The 25,425-nt window shown below is 37.0% G+C and overlaps 1 protein-coding gene across 1 annotated transcript; it reads right to left on the bottom strand.

The window, feature by feature from the left end:
- Window positions 1-2,482: 2,482 nt before the first annotated feature.
- ZNF567 (zinc finger protein 567) lies at window positions 2,483-24,846 on the bottom strand (the record flags this gene model as incomplete). The annotated part of the gene is made up of 4 exons (XM_079118681.1): window positions 2,483-5,577; window positions 8,769-8,855; window positions 9,114-9,240; window positions 24,634-24,846. Coding segments are annotated over 4 exons (2,148 nt in total), but the record flags the coding sequence as incomplete, so codon positions are not given.
- Between the last annotated feature and the right edge of the window lie 579 nt (window positions 24,847-25,425).

Raw genomic sequence — 25,425 nt, 5'->3', positions numbered from 1 at the left:
TTGCTCTCCGAGGCCCTGTCCCTGGTGGCTGTCAGTCTTCCTGGGTGAGGAGGTCCTGGAGATGCTGACTGAGGTGGAAGGAGGAACTTCTCCCTTCTTGTAATTTCTGGCTTAACTGAGCTAGTTCTTCAGACCAGGAAATAATATTTCCTAGGACCGGACAGAAGAAATTTTCAGAGTGGGAATGGTGTAATGATAGGTGATGAGGACTTTGAGAGATTCCTGTGAGAATATCGCCCAATGCCTTCCAAATGTAATTCTGGCTCATTTTTGGCTGAAATCTGACTTTTTCTTGTTACATTTGTGCTAAGTCAGTGATTCTCAGTTCTGCCCGCACATTAGAATTTCCCATAGAGCCATACTAAGACTAGTTATTTGGAAGTGTGGTGAACAGAAAAATATATACCCAGTCTCAGAGAAGACTCCCATACCTTAAGATACTTAGAAAGGGGAAAAAGAGACTTTGCAGTGAAGTCTGGCAGACACCCCCTTAACCTAGAGCTCCACGTGAACACCAGTCATGGGTGACATAGGATGCTGCAAGTACACAGCCCTCCTGTGGTGTTCCTGCCAAAGATGCAAGACCTCACCTACCTATGAGGAAACAGTGGGAAAATAGATGGAAGAAATAGAATAGTACTCAAATGGGATCCCCATATGCATATGGAAAGAGATAGTTCACACAGATGAAGAAAATACTGTCTTTTAAACAAAATATCTCAAGTCAAACCATGGAGGCCAGAAAGAAGTGGCACATTTTTTGAGTACTGAAAACACTTTCTATCCCAAGTCCTATATCCAGCAAGAATATTCTTCAAGAATGAAGCAGACCTACACTGTTAATTATTAGGGGACAGGCAAATCAAAATCACAGTTACTTCTTTACATCTATAAAAATGGCCATTATAATAATTTGTCATGCGTTGTGTGTATCTGTAATCCCAGTGACCCAGAATACTGAGACAGGAGGATTGCAAGTTCAAGGCCAGTCTCAACAACATAGTGGGACTCTGTCTCATAAACAAACAAAACAGAAAATGTGAGGCAAGGATGCAGAAATTTGAAACTTGGTGCATTGTGACAGAATATAATAAGCTGCCATGGGAAACAGTATGGTGGTTACTAAATAAAACAAGTGTAATCACCATATGATGCAGTTCCAGATAGTTTTTTAAGAAACTGCTTCACAAATTTTCTAGGCAAAGATCATCTTAAAACTTAAAACTGTAGCTGGGGACTGTGGCACATGCCTGTAATCCCAGCAGTTTGGGAGGTGAAGCAGGAGGATCATAAGTTCAAAGCCAGCCTTACCAACTTAGCAAAATCCTGTCTCAAAACAGAAAATTTTAAAAAATGGCTGGGTTGTGGCTCAGTGGTAAAGTACCCCTGGTTTAATCCCTGGTACAAAAACAAAACAAAACACAACAAAAAATAAGACCAAACAAAAAATAAGACCAAACAAAAAAACCACAAAAACTTTAAACTATAGATATATGAGCTGGGGTTGTAGCTCAGTTGTAGAGCACTTGCGTAGCAGTGTGATGCCCTGGGTTCAATTCTCAGCACTGCATATAATTAAATAAATAAAATAAAGGTCCATTAACAACTAAAAAAAATTTATAAACTATGGGCATTTTAAAAAAATTATGGAGGCATGTTCAATGATTGCTACAGAAATGTTATAATAAAAATAAAATGAACATATGATACAATGTTTTACTTGAACAGAACATGGTTATAATATAATCAGTAAATGAGGAGGCAGGGTAGTACACACAAGGATGCCATGAATACATTTATATTTCTGTGGCAGCCCCTGAAATGTTTGGGAAAGCAGAAACAAGGACGAGTAGAGTGTCCAAGCAAATGAGACTCCATATTCCGAGACCTTTGGTGGAATGAGAGTAGAACATTGTTAGACTAACCTCTCCACTTGCTACTCACCTAGGAAACGAAGGCAGGCTTGCGTCCCTGCTTGAGTGCACAATTCTTTTGTTAGTCATCACTGTTAGCATATAACAGTATTTATTAACCTACAAGTAAATTCACTTTAGACCTAATCCCTAGGTCCTCATGTGTCTGAACAGAAGTTCTGTAACCTTATCTAACCTGTTCCAGTTATTTTACTCTAACATTTATCCTGAATGTAGTCTAAAAACCAAGCAAACAAAAAGCAAAGAAACTAAGCATAATTATTCAAGGCTACATTTCACAAAGTTCTGTTCAGACAAGGCATGACATATTTTACTTTTATGCCCCTTTTAAGTTTAAAAATTTTTTTTTTATCATGTCCTTTCCCTCATCACCCAATATTTTTTTTGCTCTGAAAGTATCTGCAAGTTCAGGACTGACAACTATGATTACACGTACTGTCAACTGCTGTCCCTTTCTGCAGGCCAGAGGGACTGCTTAATGTTTTCAGTGTCAGATGCTTGAACCATGAACTGTTTACCTGGCTACTCCTATGTTCAATAAGTAAAAAGGCTTTTAAATTTTTCTGAATTTTATTAGACTTCATACATATAGTAAATGCTACTTATAAGTACTCCTTCCCAAGAAGGATCTAACATGGTTCAGATTGCTATTGAGCTTCATATGTTCATGGATAAGATGCTGTAAAAGTTACTATCTTAGTAGATTTCTGATTCTCAAATATAAAAATCTTTCCAGTGATTGATCTTGGATTTTTCAGAGAACCACATTTCCTTTGAGATAGGTTAAGGTATAAGAGGGTTATTTTATATGAAAAATATTTTTCATAATTCTCTCTACTGTGATTACTGAATTCTCAAGTTCTACTCACCTGTTTCTCTAACATCCCGTTCTCCTGTGTGAATTCTTTGATGTTAAAAGTGTCCCTAAAATCATGACATCTATAGTATTCACCTACAATTTGAATTTTTTTTTTTTGTAGGACTTGAGCAACAAAAGGCCTTGCTACATTTACTGCATTCACACAGACAAAATAGCCTCTATTATTAAATTATGAGGTTTTTATTTTTATCTTTTTTAGCAAAAATTCTCTATTTGAATGACTGCTAAACACTTTTCTACATTGACTGTTGAAAAAGGTGTCAAATGTTTAGCAATATCTCCCATAACTGAAAAGACTTAAGATATTCTCCTAGACAAAATAATTCCAGTGTTGAATATACACCAAAAACATAAACAAAGAATAATTATGGCAGTATTTTTATTATAACACAAAATTATAAAAAATACAAATATCCATCAATTGGATAAATAGCAGTATATTCTTAAAATGGAATAGTATACAAAATGAATATATACTACTGCCACACGAAATACTATATCAATCTTAAAATGTTCAGTAAAAGAAAGCAGAACATAAATTCATGGTGTCTAAATAAAAAATATATAAATAAAATTTGAAAGCATGCATGAACTAGTTTAATGAGGTTATAAGCCAGGGGAGTGGAAATGTTTTTTGTTTTTGTTTTTTTTTTTTTTTTTGGTAGAAGTGGTAATCTTTGGGGAAGTAAAAACTACTTTTTATTATATAGACTGAAAAAATTCATATTTTTAAAAATTTTAATGGAGATCAATGCTGATACCATTTTGTAATTTACTTCTACATGTATTGTATTTTTAAATAAAGCCTTTGAGTCAGCAGGTAGGTACAGTTAGAAACTAAAAATGAGTGTCAGCTGACTACCCAATAACAATGATCACACCCATTTCTTTTGCCAGTAAACAGTAGATTTGTGGTGTGGAACTTTAAAGACTGTTATTACATTTGTGATTAAAATTACATCAACATGTTTAAGCATGCTTTTCTTTTTAAAACTAAAGGTTTATGTTAATGTGGAAACACTTCATAAAGAAACCACTTTATTTATTGCATTTCCATGTTTTCTCCCCTATGCGTTCTCTGATGGACAATGAGGCTTCTCCTGTAACTAAAGGACTTACCACACTCATTACAAATATAGGGTTTCTCCCCTGTGTGAGTTCTTTGATGTACAATAAGATTTGTCTTCTGGCGGAAGTACTTTCCACATTCATTACATTTATATGGTTTTTCTCCCGTGTGAGTTCTTTGATGATGAATGAGATAAGACTTCCTGCTAAAGGCTTTCCCACATTGAGGACATTCATAGGATTTCTGACCTGTGTGTATTTTCTGATGTACAGTCAGGGTTGCTTTCTGGCGAAAGGACTTCCCACATTCATTACAGATATAGGGTTTCTCTCCTGTATGAATTCTCTGGTGTAGATTGAGATTTGTCTTCTGACTAAATGATTTCCCACATTCATTACATTCATATGGTTTTTCTCCTGTGTGAGTTCTGTGATGATCAATGAGGTATGATTTCATTCTAAAAGCTTTCCCACAGTGAGGACATTCATAAGATTTCTCCCCTGTATGTGTTCTTTGATGCGCTACAAGGGTTGTCTTCTGGCGGAAAGACTTTCCACATTCATTACAAATATAAGGTTTCTCCTCGTTGTGAGTTTTCTCATGAAGAGCAAGGGTAGTCTTCTGGGAGAAGGATTTACCACATTCATTACAAATATAGGGCTTCTCCCCTGTATGAGTTCTCTGATGTACAGTAAGGTTTGCCTTCTGGTGAAAGGACTTTCCACATTCTTTACAAATATAAGGTTTCTCCCCTGTATGAATTCTCTGATGTAGAGAGAGCGTTACCTTCTGGCGGAAGGACTTTCCACAGTCATTACACTTATATGGTTTCTCTCCTGTGTGAGTTCTCTGATGACGAATGAGGTGTGACTTCAATCTGAAGGCATTTCTACATTGTGGACATTCATATGACTTCTCTCCTGTATGTGTTCTCTGATGATCAGTGAGTGCTGTCTTTAGGCGGAAGGACTTACCACACTCATTACAAACAAAGGGTTTCTCTCCTGTGTGAGTTCTCTGATGATCAATAAGATAGGACTTCCTTCTGAATGCATTCCCACACTGATGGCATTGATAGGGTTTTTCCTCTGTGTGAATTCCCTGATGCAGAATCAAAACTGACTTTCTGCAGAAGGATTTCCCACATTCAGCGCATGTATGCTTTTTTTCAACATTGGCTGCTCTTCTCTTTTTATTATGCACAGGTGGGGTTTCCCCTTTGTACACTCTATTGTGTGTGATTAAGCCCCCCTTTTTAAGGAATGAATTCTCACACTCATTGTATCCAAATGACTGTGCTGGAGTTACCATCTTCTGAAACTGCATGAGCACATCATTATGATGGAAGGTCCTATCACTTTGATTATGGGATTTGATTTCAGCAGGGACTGTTTCTTGCTTTTTTTTAAGGAGGGATTTCCCATATCCATTGTACTCATTAAGTCTCTTTCTTGCAGGATTTAGATTACTGATAATTAATCCTGAAACATTTTCCAAAATCTTCCCATGAGTGTCATATTCAGGAGGTAAATTCTTTGAATCAACAGATTTTTTTACTAGATCAAATGTTTTCTCATATATGCCATTCTTCTCCTTGATAAATCTTTTGTGGTTAATGCACACAATTGATCTAGAATACTTTTCTTGGTGTTCCTTGAATGTCATTAATAAGTCTTCAGCTTTCCAGTTTTCTTCTAAAAAAAAATAACTTGTGACTTTACAAATTTGCTAGGAAAAGGGTCTACTGAATTCTAACATGAGGATATGAGACTGTAGAAAAGACCCAGGACAAATTATTCCCTGCCTGGGGAACACATATAGAACCTAAATAAAATCTCTGCTTCAACCTGCTTCAGCTGGCTGTGGTGGCACCCACTTGCAGTCCCAGAGGCTCAGGAGGCTGAGGCAGAAGGATGGCAAGTTCAAAGCCTGCCTCAGCAACTTAGTGAGGTCCTAAGCAACTCAGTGAGACCCTGTCTCTAAATAAAATACAAAAATGGGGCTGGGGATGTGGCTCAGTGGTAGAGAGCCCCTGGGTTCAATTCCCAGTCCAAAAACAACAACAACAACTCTGCTTCAATGTGGTAAAGAGTGAAAAAAACAAATGAGCAATGAACACTATTAATACCTTTTACATCCTGCAGAACTTCATAGACAAAGTAAAAGAGAGAATGGTGAAAAAAGGGATTGATAGAAAAATAGATTCACAGACAATGAAGTAAGTGTATAAAGGGCATTATACTTTAAGCAAAATGGATAAGAAAGAATTTGTAGAAATATTTGTTCAGGGAAAATACTAAGAGAAGGATTATTTTTGCAGGAGACAGATCACCTATACTTTAATATAGGCAATTAATGAAATAACTACTGAACACCTAACATGTTATATAATTCAGCAAAGATTAAACAGAAGGTCTTTTATTTGGAAGAAAAGAATCCTTAAGCATAAATCATATACATTCAGACTTCAAATTATATGATTGTATTCAGGAATTGTGTGTGTGTGTTCTAAAGAGTAGGCAGCACAGGAATTCAGATAAGAGGAAGGTAGATCTGATGTGAAGTAATGAAGGAATAGTTCATGGAAAAGGAATATAGCATATGGAAGGGAATACATAACATCAATAAAAGTACCGATGTGATGACAAATCCATTTATGGAAAAACCTTAGAGCCTAAGTCAAATGGAAACATTTGTGTGTGTGTGTCTTTGCCAGGGTTTGAATGCAGGGGCACTCAATCCCTGAGCCACATCCCCAGACCTTTTTATTTTTTATTTTGAGGCAGGGTCTTAGGGCCTCACTAAGTTGCTGAGGCTGGCTTTGAACTTGCAATCCTTCTGCCTCAGCCTCCTGAGCTGCTGGGATTACAGGCAGCACCAGTGTGCTTGGCTGGAAACTGACTTTTTATCCATGCATTTTAGAAAGATGAGTAAGAATTCTGGCTGCGGACATAGCTCAGTTGGTAGAGTGCTTGCCTTGCATGCACAAGGCCCTGGGTTCAATCCCTTGCACCACAAAAAAAAAAAAAAAAAAAAAATGAAATTCTGTATGAGAGAAAAGTTGAAAAGACTAGATGAAGGCTTACTGAGGTAGTCAAAGAAGAGAACTTTCTATTTCAATAAGTAATGGCATATCTTGTTAGGAAAGTAATAATATAAATTGAATGAACTGGGACAAAAGTTATAACAAAGGCAAACTGTACTTAAAAGTAATGAAGAGATGACATATGAATTTTCATTTTGCATATCAGTGAGAAATGAAGAGTATAACAGAATGTTAATATATTTCACAGGCTGATAAACAACTGTGAAGAGATCCAGAAGAAATGGTGACAGAGAGAAGACTCAGGCTGATATCATGGCAAGAGTAAAATAACTAAGAAATAATAGAAAAGAATTTGAGAGCTGAGAAGTCGATAATTTTCATTTCTGACATGCTGTAACAAAACAGGTGAGAGGACAGACTACAGTACTTTGGAGGGACTGGAGTGGAGGTGGGAGAACATGTGAGTAGCTGATGCCAGAGCCAGCTACAGAAAATGAACAGCTAAAGTTCTGAGAATGAAGGAGTTGGCATGATTGAAAGGCAGATCCCTTGAAGATAAATTAGAAAATGAAAACTAAGAGTACAGTGAGACAGTGTATATTTATTCTTTTAAACATATGTGATTCTTACGTGTTAGGTGCTGTTAGGAAGTATGGACACACTGGTGAAGAAAAGAGACTAAGTTATAAAATAATCACTCAAGAAATCAGGATAAGAATGAGTTAGTGTTGTTTACCCAAACCAAGGGTTGATTTTAGGAATGATGATCAGCCACATAAAATGAACCACAGAGATTTGAGAACAACTGTAACTAAGGAAAGTCTAAGTAGAAGCCAAGTGAGTTTTAAAGTTAACAGATTTGTAGTGAGAATGGGAACTAAAGCTTAGTGCAGGAAACCCTGAGGTATTATGAAGGAAAAAAACATCAGTAAAGTAAGACTACTTACTGAGAATTTTCTCTTTTTAAAGGATAGATTTACTTATCTATTTAGGTACTGGGGATTGAACCTAGGGGTCCTTAATCAGTGAGCCACATGTCCACCCCTTTTTATTTTAAGACAGGGTCTTGGTAAGTTGCTTAGGGCCTTGCTAACTTGCTAAGGCTGGCCTTGAACTTGCAATCCTCTTGCCTCAGCCTCCCAAACTCACCGTTGATTACAGGTGTGCACCACCACACCCCTCTTATAGAACAGATTTAAGAATGCCTGAAAGAGATCTATCACAATGGAAAGGACTGAAAATGCTGGAGAGACAGAAATGAAAAAAGCAAAAAGAAAAAACAGACAGCACACTTTAAGGAGTAATATCAAACAAACTAGAAAAAAAAAAAAACTATTTGGAAAGAATGGAAGAAGTTTGTTTTTTGGTTTTGGTTGTTTTGTTGTTTTTTTTAAAATTATATTTCTAGTCTTTAGGGTTTTATATGTATATATTTTTAGCTGTAGGTGAACACAATCCCTTTATTTTATTTTTATGTGATGCTGAGGATCAAACCCAGGGTCTTAGGCGCGAAGTAGGTGAGTGCGCTATCACTGAACCACAACCCGAGCCCCGTTGATTGTTTTTTCTGAGGTGAGTCTTACTATGTTGCCTGGGCCAGCCTCAAACTCCTGGGCTCAAGTGATTCTCCTGCCTCAGGCTCCCACACAGCTGGGATCGTAGGAATGCAGTGCTGGGCCCAGCTCAGAAATCTGGTTTTAAGTTTTATGGACACAAAGGTCATTTTGAAAGTTAGGAGTCTTTAAAAAGATACTCCTAAGACATTCCAAAAGTACACCCAACACCTGATTCCTTTAAAATTTACTTTCCACTTTTCATCTGCTTATAACAATGACTTACCTAAGCAGGCTTGTCCTGCAAATGAGGTCCAGGGCTCTTCTCCTCGTTCTAATTTGAGGATCACATCAGGTTTGGTCATGTCACATCCTGGTAAGGGAAAAGAAGACTTACGTTGGTTGGGCTTCAGTGCCTTTGATAGATAAAGATGTATGTTCAATACTGCAAATTAAGGTTCTCATTCATGTAACAGTAAACTGAGAACCTTGCAACAGGCAAGGAAGACATAGTCATCCTTTCAGTGAACCAAATTCATCACCTCTTTCCCTTGAAATTCAAGATTATACACTTTACGTACTTTGAGGTGAAATCTATGCTCCTAACAGTTTCAAAGAGAGTGTTTCTTACCCACGGAGATGAGGTGGCAATAGTTTTCTAACATCACGTCCATGTATAGAGTCTTCTGAGCAGAATCTAGGTGCTGCCACTCCTCCTGACTGAAGTCCACAGTCACATCTTTGAATGACACTGATTCCTATAATGCATTGAAATTGTGGTCACAACAGATTAACGATATATTGAAGCCTACTCGGTCCTGCTTTTTTGTGTTATTCACAGGAAAACTTGTTAAGAAAGACTCATTTTTCCTGTTTTGTGATTTTCCTTATAGGGAAACAAAAACCCTCTGAACTTGTAAATGCCTTGTAAAAACAATTACTATGAAGTTGGTTTATATCCAAAACCTGTATTGGTTTATTAGGAGACCAAAACAAAGAAAACACTGTTGCTGCTTAAGAGAAATTAGAGCCTCAGACCAAGAAAGTAACTGAACTGTAACAAACTATAAGTGCACATACTCATATGAATTTATGAATATGTCAAAATGAACCCTATTATGTTAAAGTATAATGCACTAACAAAATATTTTTTAAAAAAGAAAGTATTTGTGAACACAAATCTCCAATGTGTTACAAATATAGCATAGAAGTATATCACAAAGGTAGAACTAATTTCTCAGGTTTCACTAAGGTAAATTTTTTCACCTTAAAAAATGAATGTTTTGGCTGGGGTTGTGGCTCAGTGGTAGAGTGCTTGCCTAGCTCACATGAGGCACTGGGTTTGATCCCCAGCACCACATAAAAAAACTAAGTTAACAAAATAAAGGTATTGAGTCCATGTACAAATAATTTTTTTTTTTAAATGAATGTTTTGGGCCTGGAGTTACGGCTCAGTGGTACAGCGTTTGCCGTGCATGTGTTGAGGCACTGTGTTTGATTCTCGGCACCACATATAAATAAAAAAAATAAAGGTCCATTGACAACTTAAAAAATTGTTTTTAAATGAATGTTTTATGCAGGAAAAAAATGGTTCTAAGGTGCATAGTGGGATTTTTCAATATCCAGCAATAAAAGAGTAAACTTCTCAGGAAAACACTTTCTCAGACAGTAGTTATAAAATCTGGACAAAATATGTAATAAACAACTAAAGCAAAGTACTGGAAATTAATTTTATGACTTTTTTGAGAATGCCTAAGATCCTGTAGCTCTCCAGGCAGAAAAGCATCACTTCCCCAGTCATGACAGAACAGAATCAGGGCTGGTCAATGAGCTGGAAACTTAATTCTGAAAGTGAGAGAACTATAGGAAGGATGAGACTCAATAACTGAGTGTAAACTCTGCTAAATTCCCTGGTTAACAGTTATAGTATGTGTGTCTTGGAGACATCACAGAGTGCTTAGCAAAAAGCAGACAGAAAAACAAAAACAAAAGAACCTTGAAAATCAGAAGTGTACCTAGTGATAGTTTAAGATTTCTGCTTTTGTGACTGGTGGTATTCCACAACCTGCTCACAAATCAAGCAAAAGAAAACTGAAGCTTTATTGGATTGAAGTGGGCTTAGGGTTAACAAAGCAAGAGAAAGTATTAGGGATATAGAAAACAGAATCACAAAGATCAGGAGGTCAATTTCAAAGTAATCCAACACAGATAGAATTGGCATGACTGCTTCAGGTGGTGCTTGGTGACCCTTTTCTACTATTTTGGCATGAAAACAGCCACATACAATATTGTGTTTCCTTTCCCTCCCTCTCCATCCTCCTTCTTCCCTTCCTTCCCTTCTTCCCTTTCCTTCCTTTCTTTTCCTTCCTTCCTTCCTTCCCTCCCTCCCTTCCTTACTTACTTTTACTGGGGATTAAACCCAGGAACATTCTATTGAATTACATCCCTAGCCCTTTTTATTTACTTATTTATTTTTTAATTTTGAGACAGGGTTTTGCTAAGTTGTTGAGACTGACCTTGAACTTGGAATCCTTGTTTCAGCCTGCAGAGTAGCTGAGATTACAGGCATGTGCCACCACACTCCATTTTGAAAATATTTTTGTTTCAGTAAAACTTACTTATGGATGCTAAAATTAGAATTTTATGGAATTTTCATATGTTGGGAATATTTTTCTTTTGAATTTTTCCAAACATTTTAATCATAAAAACTATTCTTAAGGTCTGGGCATGCAGCTCAGTGATAAGAGAACTTGCTAATCATGTGTGGCCTTGGTTCAATACCCAGTACAGCCAAACAAAACAAAACAAACAAAAAACAAGAAATCTAAAAAATATCTTAGCTCATACTCTACAGAAACAGGAAGCTGGGGCTGGGGTTGTGGCTCAGTGATAGAGCACTTGACTGGCATGTATGAGGCCCTGGGTTTAATTCTCAGTACCACATATAAATAAGAAAATTAAATAAAGGTCCATGGACAACTCAAAAAATATACATTTAATAAAAAAACAGGAACCTGTTTGAATTTCATTTATCACATACATGGCATATAGACCAAAGATGGGGGATCAGTAAATAAAACTGAAATGTTGCAAGATTGATGCATTTTATCTTAAATAACTTAATATTAACCTTAAGTAAACCTTGAAAAGTTAAAGACTACATACTTTAATGTTAAAGTAACCATTAAAAATGAAGATATAGGGCTAGGGAGATAGCTCAGTTGGTAGAGTGCTTACCTTACAAGCACAAGGACCTGAGTTCGATCCCCAGTACCGAAAAAAAAAAGAAAAAAAAAAAATGAAGATATAGCTGGGTGCGGTGGAGCACACCTGTAATCCCAGCAGCTCGGGAGGCTGAGGCAGGAGGATCGAGAGTTCAAAGCCAGCCTCAGCAAAAGTGAGGTCCTAAGCAACTCAGTGAGATCTTTTCTCTAAATACAATACAAAATAGGGCTCGGGATTTGGCTCAGTGGTCAAGTGACCCTGAGTTCAATCCGTAGTACCCCTGCCAAAATGCAGATAGAACTAAAATGTCAATAAAGGAATTAAAATTGATTACAGCAATGGACTTGACACAAAATACAACAGGATGTAGGAATAGATCACCAAAAGCTGGTTAGAAGGAACTAAATACACATTACTAAGTGAAAGAAGCCAATCTGAAAAGGCTACCGACTGAATGATTCCAATGATATGACATTCCACAAAAGGCAAAATTTTGGAGTGGTTGCCAGGGGTCACAGGAAAAAGGATAATTTTTTTTTTTTTTTTTTTTTTTACCTTTTCAGTGCTGGGGATTGAACCCAGGCCTCATACATACCAGCTACACCCCTAGCCCAAGAGGAATATTTTATTTCAGAAAATTAACATGTATTTTAACTAAACATTACAATGAACTTCCTAAATCCTCAAAAGGCATTTGACAATATTGTATACTAACTCTATAATACAACAGTAATAATGAAAATAAATAGGAATCAATGTATAATTCCTTAACGATTGATACAGTGTGCACACACAAAGTCAATTTTCTTCCAAAGTTCAATGTTAAGGAAAGTTAAGCCTAATAATTTTTCTTTCCACACTTTTTTATTGGTGCATTAGAGTTGCATATAATGATGGGATTTTTGTTGTATATTTGTACATGCACACAATATAACAATATAATTTGGTCAATGTAACTCCCCAGCACTCCCGGCCACCTGCCATCCCTTTCCTCCATTGATCTCCCTTTGATTTTCTTGAGATCCCAGCCCCCCACTTTCTTTTCCTCTTTCCTCCCTAGCTTCCACATGAGCGAAAACATGCAACGCTTGGCCTTCTGAGTTTGTCTTATTTCATTTAACATAATAATCTTTAGTTCCATCCATTTTCCTAAAAAAATGACATAATTTCATTTTTCATTATGACCGAATAAAACTCCACTGTGTATATATACTAATTTTCTTTATCCATTCATTCACTGACAGATACCCAGACTGGTTCCATAGTTTGACTACTGAGAACTCTGCTGGTATAAACAGGTGTATGCATGTATCACTATAGTATGGTGACCTTCATTCTTTAGGATAAATACTAAGGAGTGGTAGAGCTGGGTCATATGGTGGCTCCATGCCTAGTCTTTTGGAGATCCAAAAGACTATGATTTCCCTGCTGGTTGTACTAATTTCCAGTGCCATCAACAGTGTAAAAGCATTCCTTTTTCTCCACTCAGAATGAATATTTTAAATACCAACGATGCAAACAGACGAAAGGTAAAAGGATGAAAAAAGATATAATACACAAATACATATATGGGAAATACAGTGGGGAAAGATGAATTGATTATGGTAATCAAAAGACAAAATAGATGTTGAGTTGAAGAATATTATTATTAGATACAAGGAGCATTTCATAATAAAGAGTAAACATCTGGAAAATAAAATCACAAATGTATATGCATAGAGTTGCAAAATTTGACAAAATTTCAACAAGATTCTTTTTTGGTACTGGGGATTGAACGCAGAGGTGCTTAACCACTGAGCAACATCCCCTCCCCTTTTAAAAAAAATTTTTTTAAGTTGTCAATGGATCTTTTATTTTATTTATTTATATGTGTATCGAACCCAGGGCCTCACACATGCCAGGCTCTACCACTGAGCCACAACTCCAGCCCATAAAGCAATTTTTTTGTGTGTGGTGGTGCTGGGGATTGAACCCAGGGCCTTATGCATGCGAGGTAAGCACTCTACCAACTGAGCTATATCCCCCCACCTCGTTTTTTATATTTTATTTAGAGACAGGGTCTCACTGAGTTGCTTAAGGTCTCACTAAACTGCTGAAACTGGCTTTGACTCACAATCCTCCTGCCTCAGCCTCCCAAACCAATGGAATTACAGACCAGTGCCATGGCATCTGGCTAAACAAGGTTTTTTTAAAGGTCCAAAACTGTGACTGATGCTAATATGTTTGTTGGTACCCAAAAGAATAAAGACTAAGGGAGAAAAATATGTAAGGATTTAGATTATCTAAAAAATACAATCAATCATCTAAACTCATTTGACAATGATAGAAAACTACTTTCAGTAATTCCTCAACATATTTCTCTTAAGAGCAAGTAGATCATTCACTAAATAATTCTCAATATAATAAAGATTAATTACATGTATTTTCTCTGACAAAAATGGAACGAAATTAGTGTTAGTCAGCTTTTCGTTGCTGTGATCAAAAGACCTGACAGGAACAACTTAGAGGAGGAAAAGTTTATTTTGGCTCATGGTTCCAGAGGATTCAGTCCATGGTTGTCTGACTCTCAGGCAGAACCATCATGGTGGAAGGATGCAGTAGAGGAAAGCTGCTCAGCTCATGGTAGCCAGGAAGCAGATGGGAAGGGGCTAGGAGAAAATAAACTCTTCCAGGATACACACCAGTGACCCCACATCCTCCAGCTAAGTCCTCACCTCCCATTGTCCATTTGGCTATCAATGGATTAACCCACTGATGAGGTCAGAACCCTTATGATCCAGTCACTTCCCAAATGCCACAACCTATGGACACTGCTGCACTGGGGATGATATTTTCAACACATGAGCCTTTGAGGGACATGCCAGATCTAAGCCATAACAATTAGTTGTTATTTTTTTTTTAAAGAAGATACATCTAGAAGTTCCAAACTTAAGACATCAAATGATATAACTAACCAACAGAGTGAAAGAATGACCAAAATGAAATTTTTATAATGTTTTGAACAAACTAAAACTAGATCAATTTGCAGATAAATTTAAAGCAGGCTCAGAAACTTATGTTTAAATGCTTATATTAGAAAATAAGAATCCTCTAAAATGAGTAATTTAAACTTCTATTTTGAGGCTGGGATTGTGGCTCAGTGGTAGAGCACTTGCCTAGCATGTGTGAAGCCTTGGGTTTGATTCTCAGCACCACATATGTATAAAATAAAGGTCTATCAACATCTAAAAAATATTTTTTAAAAAATATAACTTCTATTTTAAGAGGCTTGAAAAAAGTAAATTAAACTCAAAGCAAGAATAAGGAAATAGTCAAGGTAAAGGCAAAAATCACTCAAATGGAAAACAAATAATAGGGAAGAAAAACAGTAAAACCTGATGCCAAAACCTTCAAAACACTATTGCAATTAAAAAACCTCTAGTTAGATGGATAAGAAATAAAAGAGGTTGTAAAAATAGATCACTACTAAATCCTGCATCCCCAGCTCTTTTTAGTAATTTATTAGAGACAGGGTCAGGCTGAGTTGCTTAGGACCTCAATAAATTGCTGAGGTAGGCTTTGAACTCATGATCCTCCTGAGTTGCTGGAATTACAGGCATGCACCACTGTGCCCGGCCCTAGCCCCTTTTTTGTTTTGAGACAAGGTCTCACTAAGTTGCTTAGGGCCTTAGCCTCCTGGGTTGCTGGGATTATAGGTGTGTGCTGCCGCACCTGTGAACACCAAGCATATCTAAAACAAGTTTAAAAAAGGCAAAGCTGGAAGATCACATTACCTGATTAGCTACACTGATTAAGACTGTGGTATTGGTGAAAGAACAGTTGTACTGACTTATGAAACACTACTGACATATATTTTCATGTAGATAGCTAATGGTCAACAAAGGCTCCAGAATAATTCAATAGAAAAAAAAAAACTTTTTACAGATGATTCTGGAAAAGCTGAATATTCATTTAAAATAGTAATAATGATAAGGAACTTCAACTTTTACCTTATTACACAAAATTAATCAAAATGAATTGTACACTTAAATGGAAAATCTAAAACCATAATACTTATATATTAAGAATAAAATATGCAGAAACTTGGGGTATGCAAAGATTTCTGAGGTAAGCCACAAAAGTCAAGAACCATAAAATTTTTACAAAAACTGATCAATTGGATTTCTTCAAAATTTAAGATGTTAGCTCTGAAAGACAATTAAAAAATAAAATATCTGGGCTGGGGATATAGCTCAGTTGGTAGAGTGCTTGCCTCGCAAGCACAAGGCCCTGGGTTCAATCCCCAGTACCGCAAAAAAAAAAAAAAAAAGAAAATCATAGACTCAGAGATGATATACACACACTTTTATCTTATAGGACATGTATCTAGGAATATATCACACAACAGCACAAGAATTAGACAAACAATCCTTTAATTAAAAATTTCTGGAGGTGGGATTGTGGCTCAGTGGTGGAGAACTTCCCTAGCATGTGTGAAGCACTGGGTTCGATTCTCAGCACCACATGAAAATAAATAAAATGAAGGTCCATCAAAAACTAAAAAAGTAGGTGAAAAATCTGAACAAATTCTGAGACAATATATACCTTGGCAACTTAGTGAGACCCTGTCTCAAAATAAATAAAAACAGTGGTAGAGTGCCATTGGATTCAATATCCTGTACTACAAAAAAATTAAACTATGTATTTATATACATGGGGATAATAAGGGAAAAATAGCAATTTTTTAAACACCATTTTTAGTCATATCAGGGAAATGAAAATTAAAACAATGATGTAACACATTACACACCTGTCAGAATATTAAAATTAAAAAGTGACAAGTGTTGGTAAGGATACAGAGCTACCAGAACTTTCATAAGTTGATGGTAGAAGTACTGTATTGTATAAATTTGGCAGTTTCTTATAAAGTTAAACATACTTTCTATTACAATCCACAGATACCACACCTAGGCTATTTACCCCAAAGAAATAAAAATATAAGTGCAACACAAATATTTCTACACCATCTCAAAACAGTCAAAAACTGTTATAAAAAACACCTATTGAGGGCGGGGGATATAGCTCAGTTGGTAGAGTGCCTGCCTTGCAAGCACAAGGCCCTGGGTTCAAGCCCCAGCACCGCAAAACATAAACAAAAAACAAAACAAAACACCTGTTGAAAAGCAACTAGACAAATTGTGATATATGTACACACTGATATATGATTCAGAAACACACACGTGCTGATACACAGAACAACTATGAAAGAACAAAACATAATGTTGAGTTAAATAAGTCAACCCCCAAAGTGCACTTGCAGTAGTCCCTCCTCATCCACAGTTTTACTTTCTGTGGGTTTAGTTACCCACATGGTCAACTGTAGTACAAAAATAATAGATGCAAAATTCCAGAAATAAATGATCCATAAGTTTTAAACTGTGCATCATTTTGAACAGTATGATTAAATCTTAGTGTCCCATTCCATTCCACCCAGGACATGAATCAACCATTTGTTCAGTGTATTCACGCTTTATACACTACCTTAGTCACCTAGTAGCCATCTTGGTTTCCGGATCCATTACAGGCCTCACACTACTTGTTTGAGTAACCATTATTTTAATTAATATGACCCCAAAGTACAAGAGTACTAATGCTGGTAGACATGCCAAAGAGAAGCCATAAAGTGTTTCCTATAAGTGAAAAGGTGAAAAGTTCTCAACTTTATAAAGAAAGAAAAAATCATGCTGAGGTTGCTAACATCTAAGGTAGGAGCTAATCTACCAGTGAAATTGTGAAGAAAAGAAATTTGTGCTATTTTTGCTGTTGTACCTCAAAGTGCAAAAGTTAATATCAATGTGTGATAATATTAAGATGGAAAAATCATAAAGTTTGTGCATGTGTATATAGGGAAAACATGGTATACATAGGATTCAGAGTACTATCTGGTTTCAAGCATCCACTGGGGGGTCTTAGAAGATATTCCTAGAAATAGGGGCTATCTACTATATTCCAGGATTCATAATATGAAATTCTAGAAGAGAAAAATCTAAATTATAGTGACAGCACAGGAAAGAACACAAACAGAGCCAAGGAGCCTCCCTCAGTTGAAGAAACAAATTAGAGTCTGGAGAATTGAAGATGTCTAGAACTGCTATACTGAAAAGGAGAAAGCAAAATGAGGAAGAGCTCCAGATATTTGTAGGTTGTCCTCTTGAATCTATGGTAGAATATCAACCTGCAAATTTGTGGGAATGAAACTCTATGAAGTCAGGAAAAGAATCAGAGGAAAGTAATCCTCAGACCTCAAAGAGGCCCAGGAACAGCTGCATTTCTACCAGCCGTAACAGAAAGATCTGATAATACACAGGTTTGGGGTAGAACAGGGGTTGGGTAACTTTTTCTGAAAAGGGTCAGACAATTAGTATTTTAGGTTCCCTGGGTCAAACAGTCTCCATCACAATTACTTTGCATCTGTATTGTAATGTAGTTCATTTACATAGACAGCATGTAAATGAGCTTGGCTATTCTAATACTTACAAAACAGGCAGAGGCTAGATTTGGACCTCAGGGTCTATAGGTTGTTGACCTTAGTAATGGGACTAAATTAGCACTAGACCAAATGCTACTCGCAATACACACTAAAAAAGCTTAAAGGCAAGTCTCAAATATGTAAAAATTATCAGAAGTAACTTAATTCTTTGAAGGAACATACCAGAATCCAGCATCTGGTAATTTAAAATTTAAGTAATAAATATCCAAGCATGCAAGGAAGCAGAAAAACAGGCTCTCCCTCAGTGAATTGAAAACCCCTTATAAAAAAAGGTTTCACTCAATTTGGATCATTTGCACTTCTACTTCCCTCTGGAGGATGAAGCAGCAAGGCACCATATTCAAACCAGAAAGCAGCCCTTACCAGTCAACAAAGCTTACCAGCATCTGATTTTGAACTATAAGACATTAAATTTTGTTCTTTATAAATTACCACTCTCAGGTATTCTGCTAAAGCAGCACAAATAGGCTAAGACACCATACAACTGTAGTAAAATTAGAATAGCTATAAAAATATTAAGATAGACTTCTAAAATAAAAAATTATCTAGAATTAAGTTAGGCACTTTATAATGACAGAAGGGGTCAATTCATGAGGACATTAACAATCTCAAATACCAATGCACCTAAAAACAACTTCAAAATACATGAAGTAAAAACTGATAGAACTGAAAGGAAAATGGACAAAGCTACAATTATAACAAGTTTTCAACTTTCTTATTTCAATCACTGCTATAATAAGAACACAGCAAATCAATAAGGTTATAGAACTTACCAACCCAATCAACCAATTTGACCTCAATGATATTTAGAGAATATACCCAATCAAAACAAAATATAGATTCTTAACAAAAGCATACAGAGCATTCACCAAGTAAAACTATATTGTGTGCTATAAAAGAAGCTTCCATAAACTTAGGAAGATTGAAATCATATAGCGCATACAATGTGGTTGCAAGAGAATTAAACAGAAATCAGTAATAAAGCTATGTGAAAAACTCCCCAAATATGTGGAAATTAAACACTTCTAAACAATCAATGGGTCAAAAAAATCACAAAGGAAGTGAGAAAAAAAAAAAACTATATGTATGTGGATATGTGTGTGTATGTGTATGTTTTAGCTGTAGAGGGACACAATACCTTTCTTTCATTTATTTATCTTTATGTGGTGCTGAGGATCGAATCCAGGCCTCACATGTGCTATGCAAGCACTCTACCAATGAGCTACTACCCCAGCCCAAAAGAAAATATTTTCAACATTTGAATGAAAATAAAAATGCAATGCATCAAAATTTGTTGGAGGCCAATTAGGGACAATGAAAAACTACTGAGGGAGTAGTTCACTATAACACTTGCCTATCATTCAAAAGGCCCTGGGATTCAATTCCCAGCACTACATAAAGAAAGAAACACAAAAATAAAAACAAACATGCATGCACGCACACACATGCATGCGTGCGCACACCCACACACCAATTGAAAACAAAACAAAAATCCTTTAGTTACTATCACTTCTTTTCTTTTAATTAAAAAAAAATGTTTTTGTAGTTGTAGATGGACAGAATGCCTTTATTTTATTTGTTTTTCTGCAGTGCTAAGGATCAAACCCAGTGTCTCACATGTGCCAGGCAAGTGCTCTGCCACTGAGCTACAGCCCCAGTCCTACTATCACTTCTTAAAGTAGGCCCAAATGAAAGACTGAATGTTTTTTACTTATGTCACACATAAGGCAAAAATGTCTGTTCTTCCAACTTCTATTCAACATTGTACTGGAAGTTCTGACAACACAGTAAGGCAAAAAAGAAATTTAAAAATTTCCAGAATGAGAGGATTTAGAAAGGTTGCAGGTCAATATACCAAAAAAAATAATAGCATTTCATATGCTAGCAATAATAAAATAGAAAGTTGAAAGAAAAATTAATATCGTTTATGGTAGCATTTAAAAAAGAAATATCTAAGGAGTAATATAAAAAATATTTGCAGGACTAGGGTTGTGCCTCAGTGGTGGAGTGCTTGCCTAGCATGTGTGAGGCACTGGGTTCGATTCTCAGCAACACAGATAAATCAATAAAATAAAGGTCCATCAACAACTTAAAAAAAAAATTTGCAAGACAGTTACACTGAAAATAACAAATAATTAATGAGAGACTTTTCCCCCTTTCTTTCCTTCTTTTCTTGTGCCAGGGACAGAATACAGGGCCTTGTGCATGCATGTTAAGCAACTGCTCTACCACTGAGCTACATTTACTGCCACTCAGAGAATTTAAAGATGACCTAAATAGAATGAGATGTGCATCATGTACATGAATTAGAAAACTGGTTTATCATTAATGATTATTTGTTCTTGATTTAAACTACTGAGCATTTTAATATTTTCCTCTCTTCAAATGAATTATCTACATGTATTCCATTAGGGTGTTTTGTACCTGATGTTTTAAGCATAAAATAAGGAGTGTTACTGGTACAAGTTTGCCTATTTGTTGCCTGTTCTGGAAATAGTGGCAATAGTTATACAACAGTGAGAATGTAATGAATGGCACCAAATTACACACTTAAAAATAATTAAAATGTAAATTTTATGCTTTATATATTTTAACACAATAAGAAGTTAAATGAAAAAGCATAAGAAACAAGATATGCAAGCAAGCATTGGGGTGGGCACTTGGGGAACTGAAAAAGCAATGAAGATGTTAAATGGGAAGACAGTTAGCTAAGACTATGAGAGACGCACCCAAATAAAAATGGTATCATTGGGGAAGGAGGGAACTGTGGTATGATGAACAGAATTTGCCATGAAATGGTTTTGTAGTAGGAGACTCCTATCAGCTGTATTAGCAGGTGGGTAGAGGCTGAGGCACAAGCAGTTTGGAAAAACAAAAATGACAGGATAGGCAGGGAAAGTAATAAGGTAATTCAGACATGTGCATGAAGTATCTGTGGGACAGGCAGGCGATATGTATATAGTTTTGATTCTCAGGACAGAAGGGTAAGATAAACTTTATTTGAGTGGGCTGGGTTGTGGCTCAGCAGTAGCAGTCTCGCCTAGTATGCCTGAGGCCTTGGGTTCAATCCCCAGCACCACATAAAAATAAAGGTATTTTGTCCAGCTACAACTAAAAATAAATTATTAAAAAAATCATTTGAGCATCATTAAAATATGGTTCATTATGAATAAGGAACAGGAAACAAAAGAGAAGGAAATCAGCATATAATCTGGAGAATATCAGTATTTAAGAGAGGTCAAGACATAAAGGCAAATTCTCTGAATGAAACAGGAAAGGTTAGTGTCTTTGAAACAAAGAGCAGAATATTTTAAGAGTTACACACCTAGTTCAGTTGGTGGTCTATGCACTTACTTCTGTATTCAAATACAAAATTAGAAGAAATTTTAAAATAGGAATAAATCTATAACACCATCAGTATTTTAGAAATGGTGTTATTAGAGGACCAGAGGTTCTTCCTTCTGTGTTGAAGGATTTACAAGAGAAACACAGGATTCTCAGTTCTTTGTACAATTTGCCAATCATCTCCATCCTCAAAGCCTCAAGATGTCAGTGATTTCATTCCACTTACTGATACCAATTTTAACTCCATCTTTACTCAGATCTGTGAATGTGACAAAGATTTATATCTTTTTAAAAAAATCTGGAGCTGGGGTTGTGGCTCAGTGGTAAAGCACTCACCTAGCATGTATGAAGCACTGGGTTGGGTTCAATTCTTAGCACCACATATAAATAAATAAAAATAAAGGTCCATCAACAACTAAAAAATATTGTTAAAAAAATCTAGATAAGACACAGGTTCATTCACTAATATATTCTTATTAATTCAAGGAAATGCACTTCTGTCCCTGTACATCCTCTGGAATAATACTGAAAAAGGAGGAAATGGGGACCAGTTTCCTAAGAGGGAAGACAATTTAGGACAAGAAATATCCTTTGACAGGCTGGGGTTGTGGCTCAATGGTAGAATACTTGCCATGCCTGTGTGAGGCACTGGGTTTGATTCTCAGCACCGCATATAAATAAATAAAAATAAAGGTCCATCAACAACTAAAAAAAAAAAAAAAAATATATATATATATATATATATATGAAATATCCTTTGAAATAACAAAAAAATTTTCAGAACCATCATCTCACCTGAGCCATGGTTTTGAGATCTGCAAGAGAAGACCAATCTTTCCTTTGCACTCCTCTTTAGAAAATGGACAATTTCTAAAACAGCAAAGCTAAGAAAGGGGGGGAAAAAGCCACATTGAGACTACACATGCTTAGCAGCTCCCTATACTTACAAATCAGTTAAAATTACTTCCATTTTTTGTTTCTTGTCCACTCTGCACATCCTACATTGTTCATTTTTAACAGGATGGTAACTTAGAAATCTTTCTGCCTCAGTCTCAGCTGATATTCCAAAGATGGTGAGTGAAACAAAATTCTGAGTCCTTAATTCTAAAATACCATTTTCTAAAGCTTCTGACTATAATGTTTTGCTACCATTAATGTAACTTCTACCACAAGGGTCTGGAGGAGCTGAGAGGAATATGTCTTTAAAAGATTAAATTATAAGGAATTAAATTATTTTTAGAATACTTTTCCAGGGGGGGAAAAAGTGGGTGCTTTTCCCTCATAACAAACAAGGGTCTCCCACATTCAGATGCCATTAGAAACTGAAGTGGTGAGAAATTGTTAGCAAAAGTGTGCATATTTCCAGGATTTGTGAGGGCAAATAACTGAGGTGGATAATTCTCACCTTAGCACTAGATGAGAAATGGATGGAGGCTGCCTTGGGTTGTCCTGGATCCTATGCAGGAAGACTATGGACAATCAGGATCCACCACAGCAGGTGGACCATTGCATGCTCAAAGGAAGCACCAAGGCAGCAGCTGGAGAAGAGGCTGTGCCTATGAGAGGGAATTGTATCTGGAGGTTTCAGAAGCAGGTTCTCTCAAAAGGCAAGAGATGACTTACGCTAAATTTTCATGGCCTCATCTTGTCTTTGACTTTTTTCGTTCCCAGCTCCCATTCCATTGGAGCTGGAGAATACTCACCTAAGGGAATAAAGTGGAGAGACAAAACAGAGGTTGGAAAATTAGAGAATAAAACTTGGTCATGAACCTTTTCACACTGCAGGCTTCCATCACGTGGAAGAAAGTTTTTGCTCTTAAAACAAGTTTGAAGTTTGATTTTTAGTTTATTTAGCTAAATGACTATTATGAGATTGAGCTTGTGTGTAAATGTTTGACAGATTTTTTTTATTATCCTAAGAATATTTAAAATAATTCTTGAACCTTCCAGGAATTCATAGAGAAGGAAAAACAAATTCAGTCAAATAGAAATTTTGAGAGGACAGGTATGGGAGAAAGGTGTTTTCTTCTGTTTTGTTTTTTAAAGTTTGTGTTCCCAGGCTGGGGATATAGCTCAGTTGGTAGAGTGCTTGCCTTGCAAGCACAGAGCCCTGGATTCAACCCCCAGCACTGCAAAAAAAAAAAAAAAAAAAAAAAAAAAAGTGTGTTCAATGGTGTTCTACTCATTCCAACCTATCAGTCGTTGATCAATAGGGGGTTTCCTAACATACTGTCCTACTATCTCAAAATTATTTTATCTCCTCTTCATTTAAAAAAATCTCTACTTATTATACTTGTCTAATTGCCACAGTGTCAAAATCTACAGACATATAAATCTAAAGAGAATCTAAAGAGTGCACAGTCAGTACTCACTTTCTAAAGTACTCCATCTCAGTTACACAATAAGTCACATTCTTAGTCACCATGGGTTGTGTACACAAAATACTTCAGAAATTATACATATTATCCACTGCACAGTCATAATCTTCTAGGTCCCCTGTCATGTGCAGTCTGAAGCTGTAACATACTTCTATACAAAGTAACAAAATTTCACTCACAAAGGAGCACGCTCTTTGAAACACGAATCGACTCGCATCTGATTTAAAAGTTAGACATGTAGAGATCCCATCACTTTCACAAATAATCGGTTCCACACCACTGATACATTGCAACACACCCTCCCCGCCCCTGCCCACAAGAATAAGCATAAAAACCACAAACTGAATGCCAGTTGTGTGTCAAGCTGTTTCAGGCGCTCGGGTTTCCTGGCGGAGAGGGGAGGAATTAAAAAAAAAAAAAAAAAAAGGAGAATTCCTGCCCCTGCTGAGCTTACACCAGCTACCGGTTCGGTTCCTTCTTTTACATAGGTTCTCGCTTCCCTCCCGTCTTCTCCGGGGCCTGGACTCTTGCTTTCCTCCCTGGTCTCCTCGGCCCTGGTCCCTTTTTCCTTCCTTCCTTTCACCACCCTGAGCTCCCACCTTCCCTTCTCGACCCGCCAAAAGGTCCCCACCATCACCCGCCCCCTTCGCAGCCCGAGGACCTACTAGCCTCACCTTCGGCCACTGGCCAGCAGCCTGCGCCTGCGTATTTCTGCGCGCTGTTTCCCAGGGGTCTCCGCAGCGCGTTCCTCTGGGCCTCAGGCTAAGCGCGCCTTCTCGACATCCGGGCTTTTCCGGTCTTGAACTACATTTCCCACAGACCTCCCGGGCCACTTTCAAACTTTGAGCACAGACTCCTCTTCCAAGTCTAGTAGTTGTCTGTCGCAGAGAGGTGACCTGAGTCTGGGTGAGGGAGACGCTCCGGTTGAGGAAGTCAGCAGCTCCCTGGGCGCGAACAGACATGCGGAGCATGGAACTCATGCCTCTGAATGAGGGTGTGTGCGCGTGTCCGTGAGGAGGAAAGTGCAGTGAGGGGTTGACAGGTACGTGTTTGTGCTCGTGTCTATCTGCTCCGACGAGGGACCTTTTGGGTGACTTTTTATTTATAATGTGGGATGTGTGACACTGTGGGATTTAAAACTGTCCTTCATATGATAGTGCTGCTGTGACCTACTTGTGATATTGACTGTGTAACGGGGTAGAACTTCATTTTTGCAGTTCTAAGTATAATTTTTGGACAAAGGGGTTTGTTGAAAGAAGATTCCCGAGACGATGTTTGTGCCAGTGAAGAAAGACTACAGCCGTTCACAGGTTGAAGAAAGTAGTTTTGCAAGTAAGCATGGCCAGTCCACCCCTGCTTCCAGAGCTCATCCTGGTGTTTAACAGACAGGGTATCCGTGACTGCCCGCCTAGGAACCGGTTTTAGATTTGTTTCTTGGGATCAGTATCTCGAGTTCCTTGCTGCTT

This window comes from Sciurus vulgaris (genome assembly GCF_902686455.1).
Source record: "Sciurus vulgaris genome assembly, chromosome: 17".
Classification (NCBI taxonomy): Eukaryota; Metazoa; Chordata; class Mammalia; order Rodentia; family Sciuridae; genus Sciurus; species Sciurus vulgaris.
Note: the sequence above shows the minus strand (reverse complement) of the source record. Positions and strands in the feature narration are given on the sequence as shown.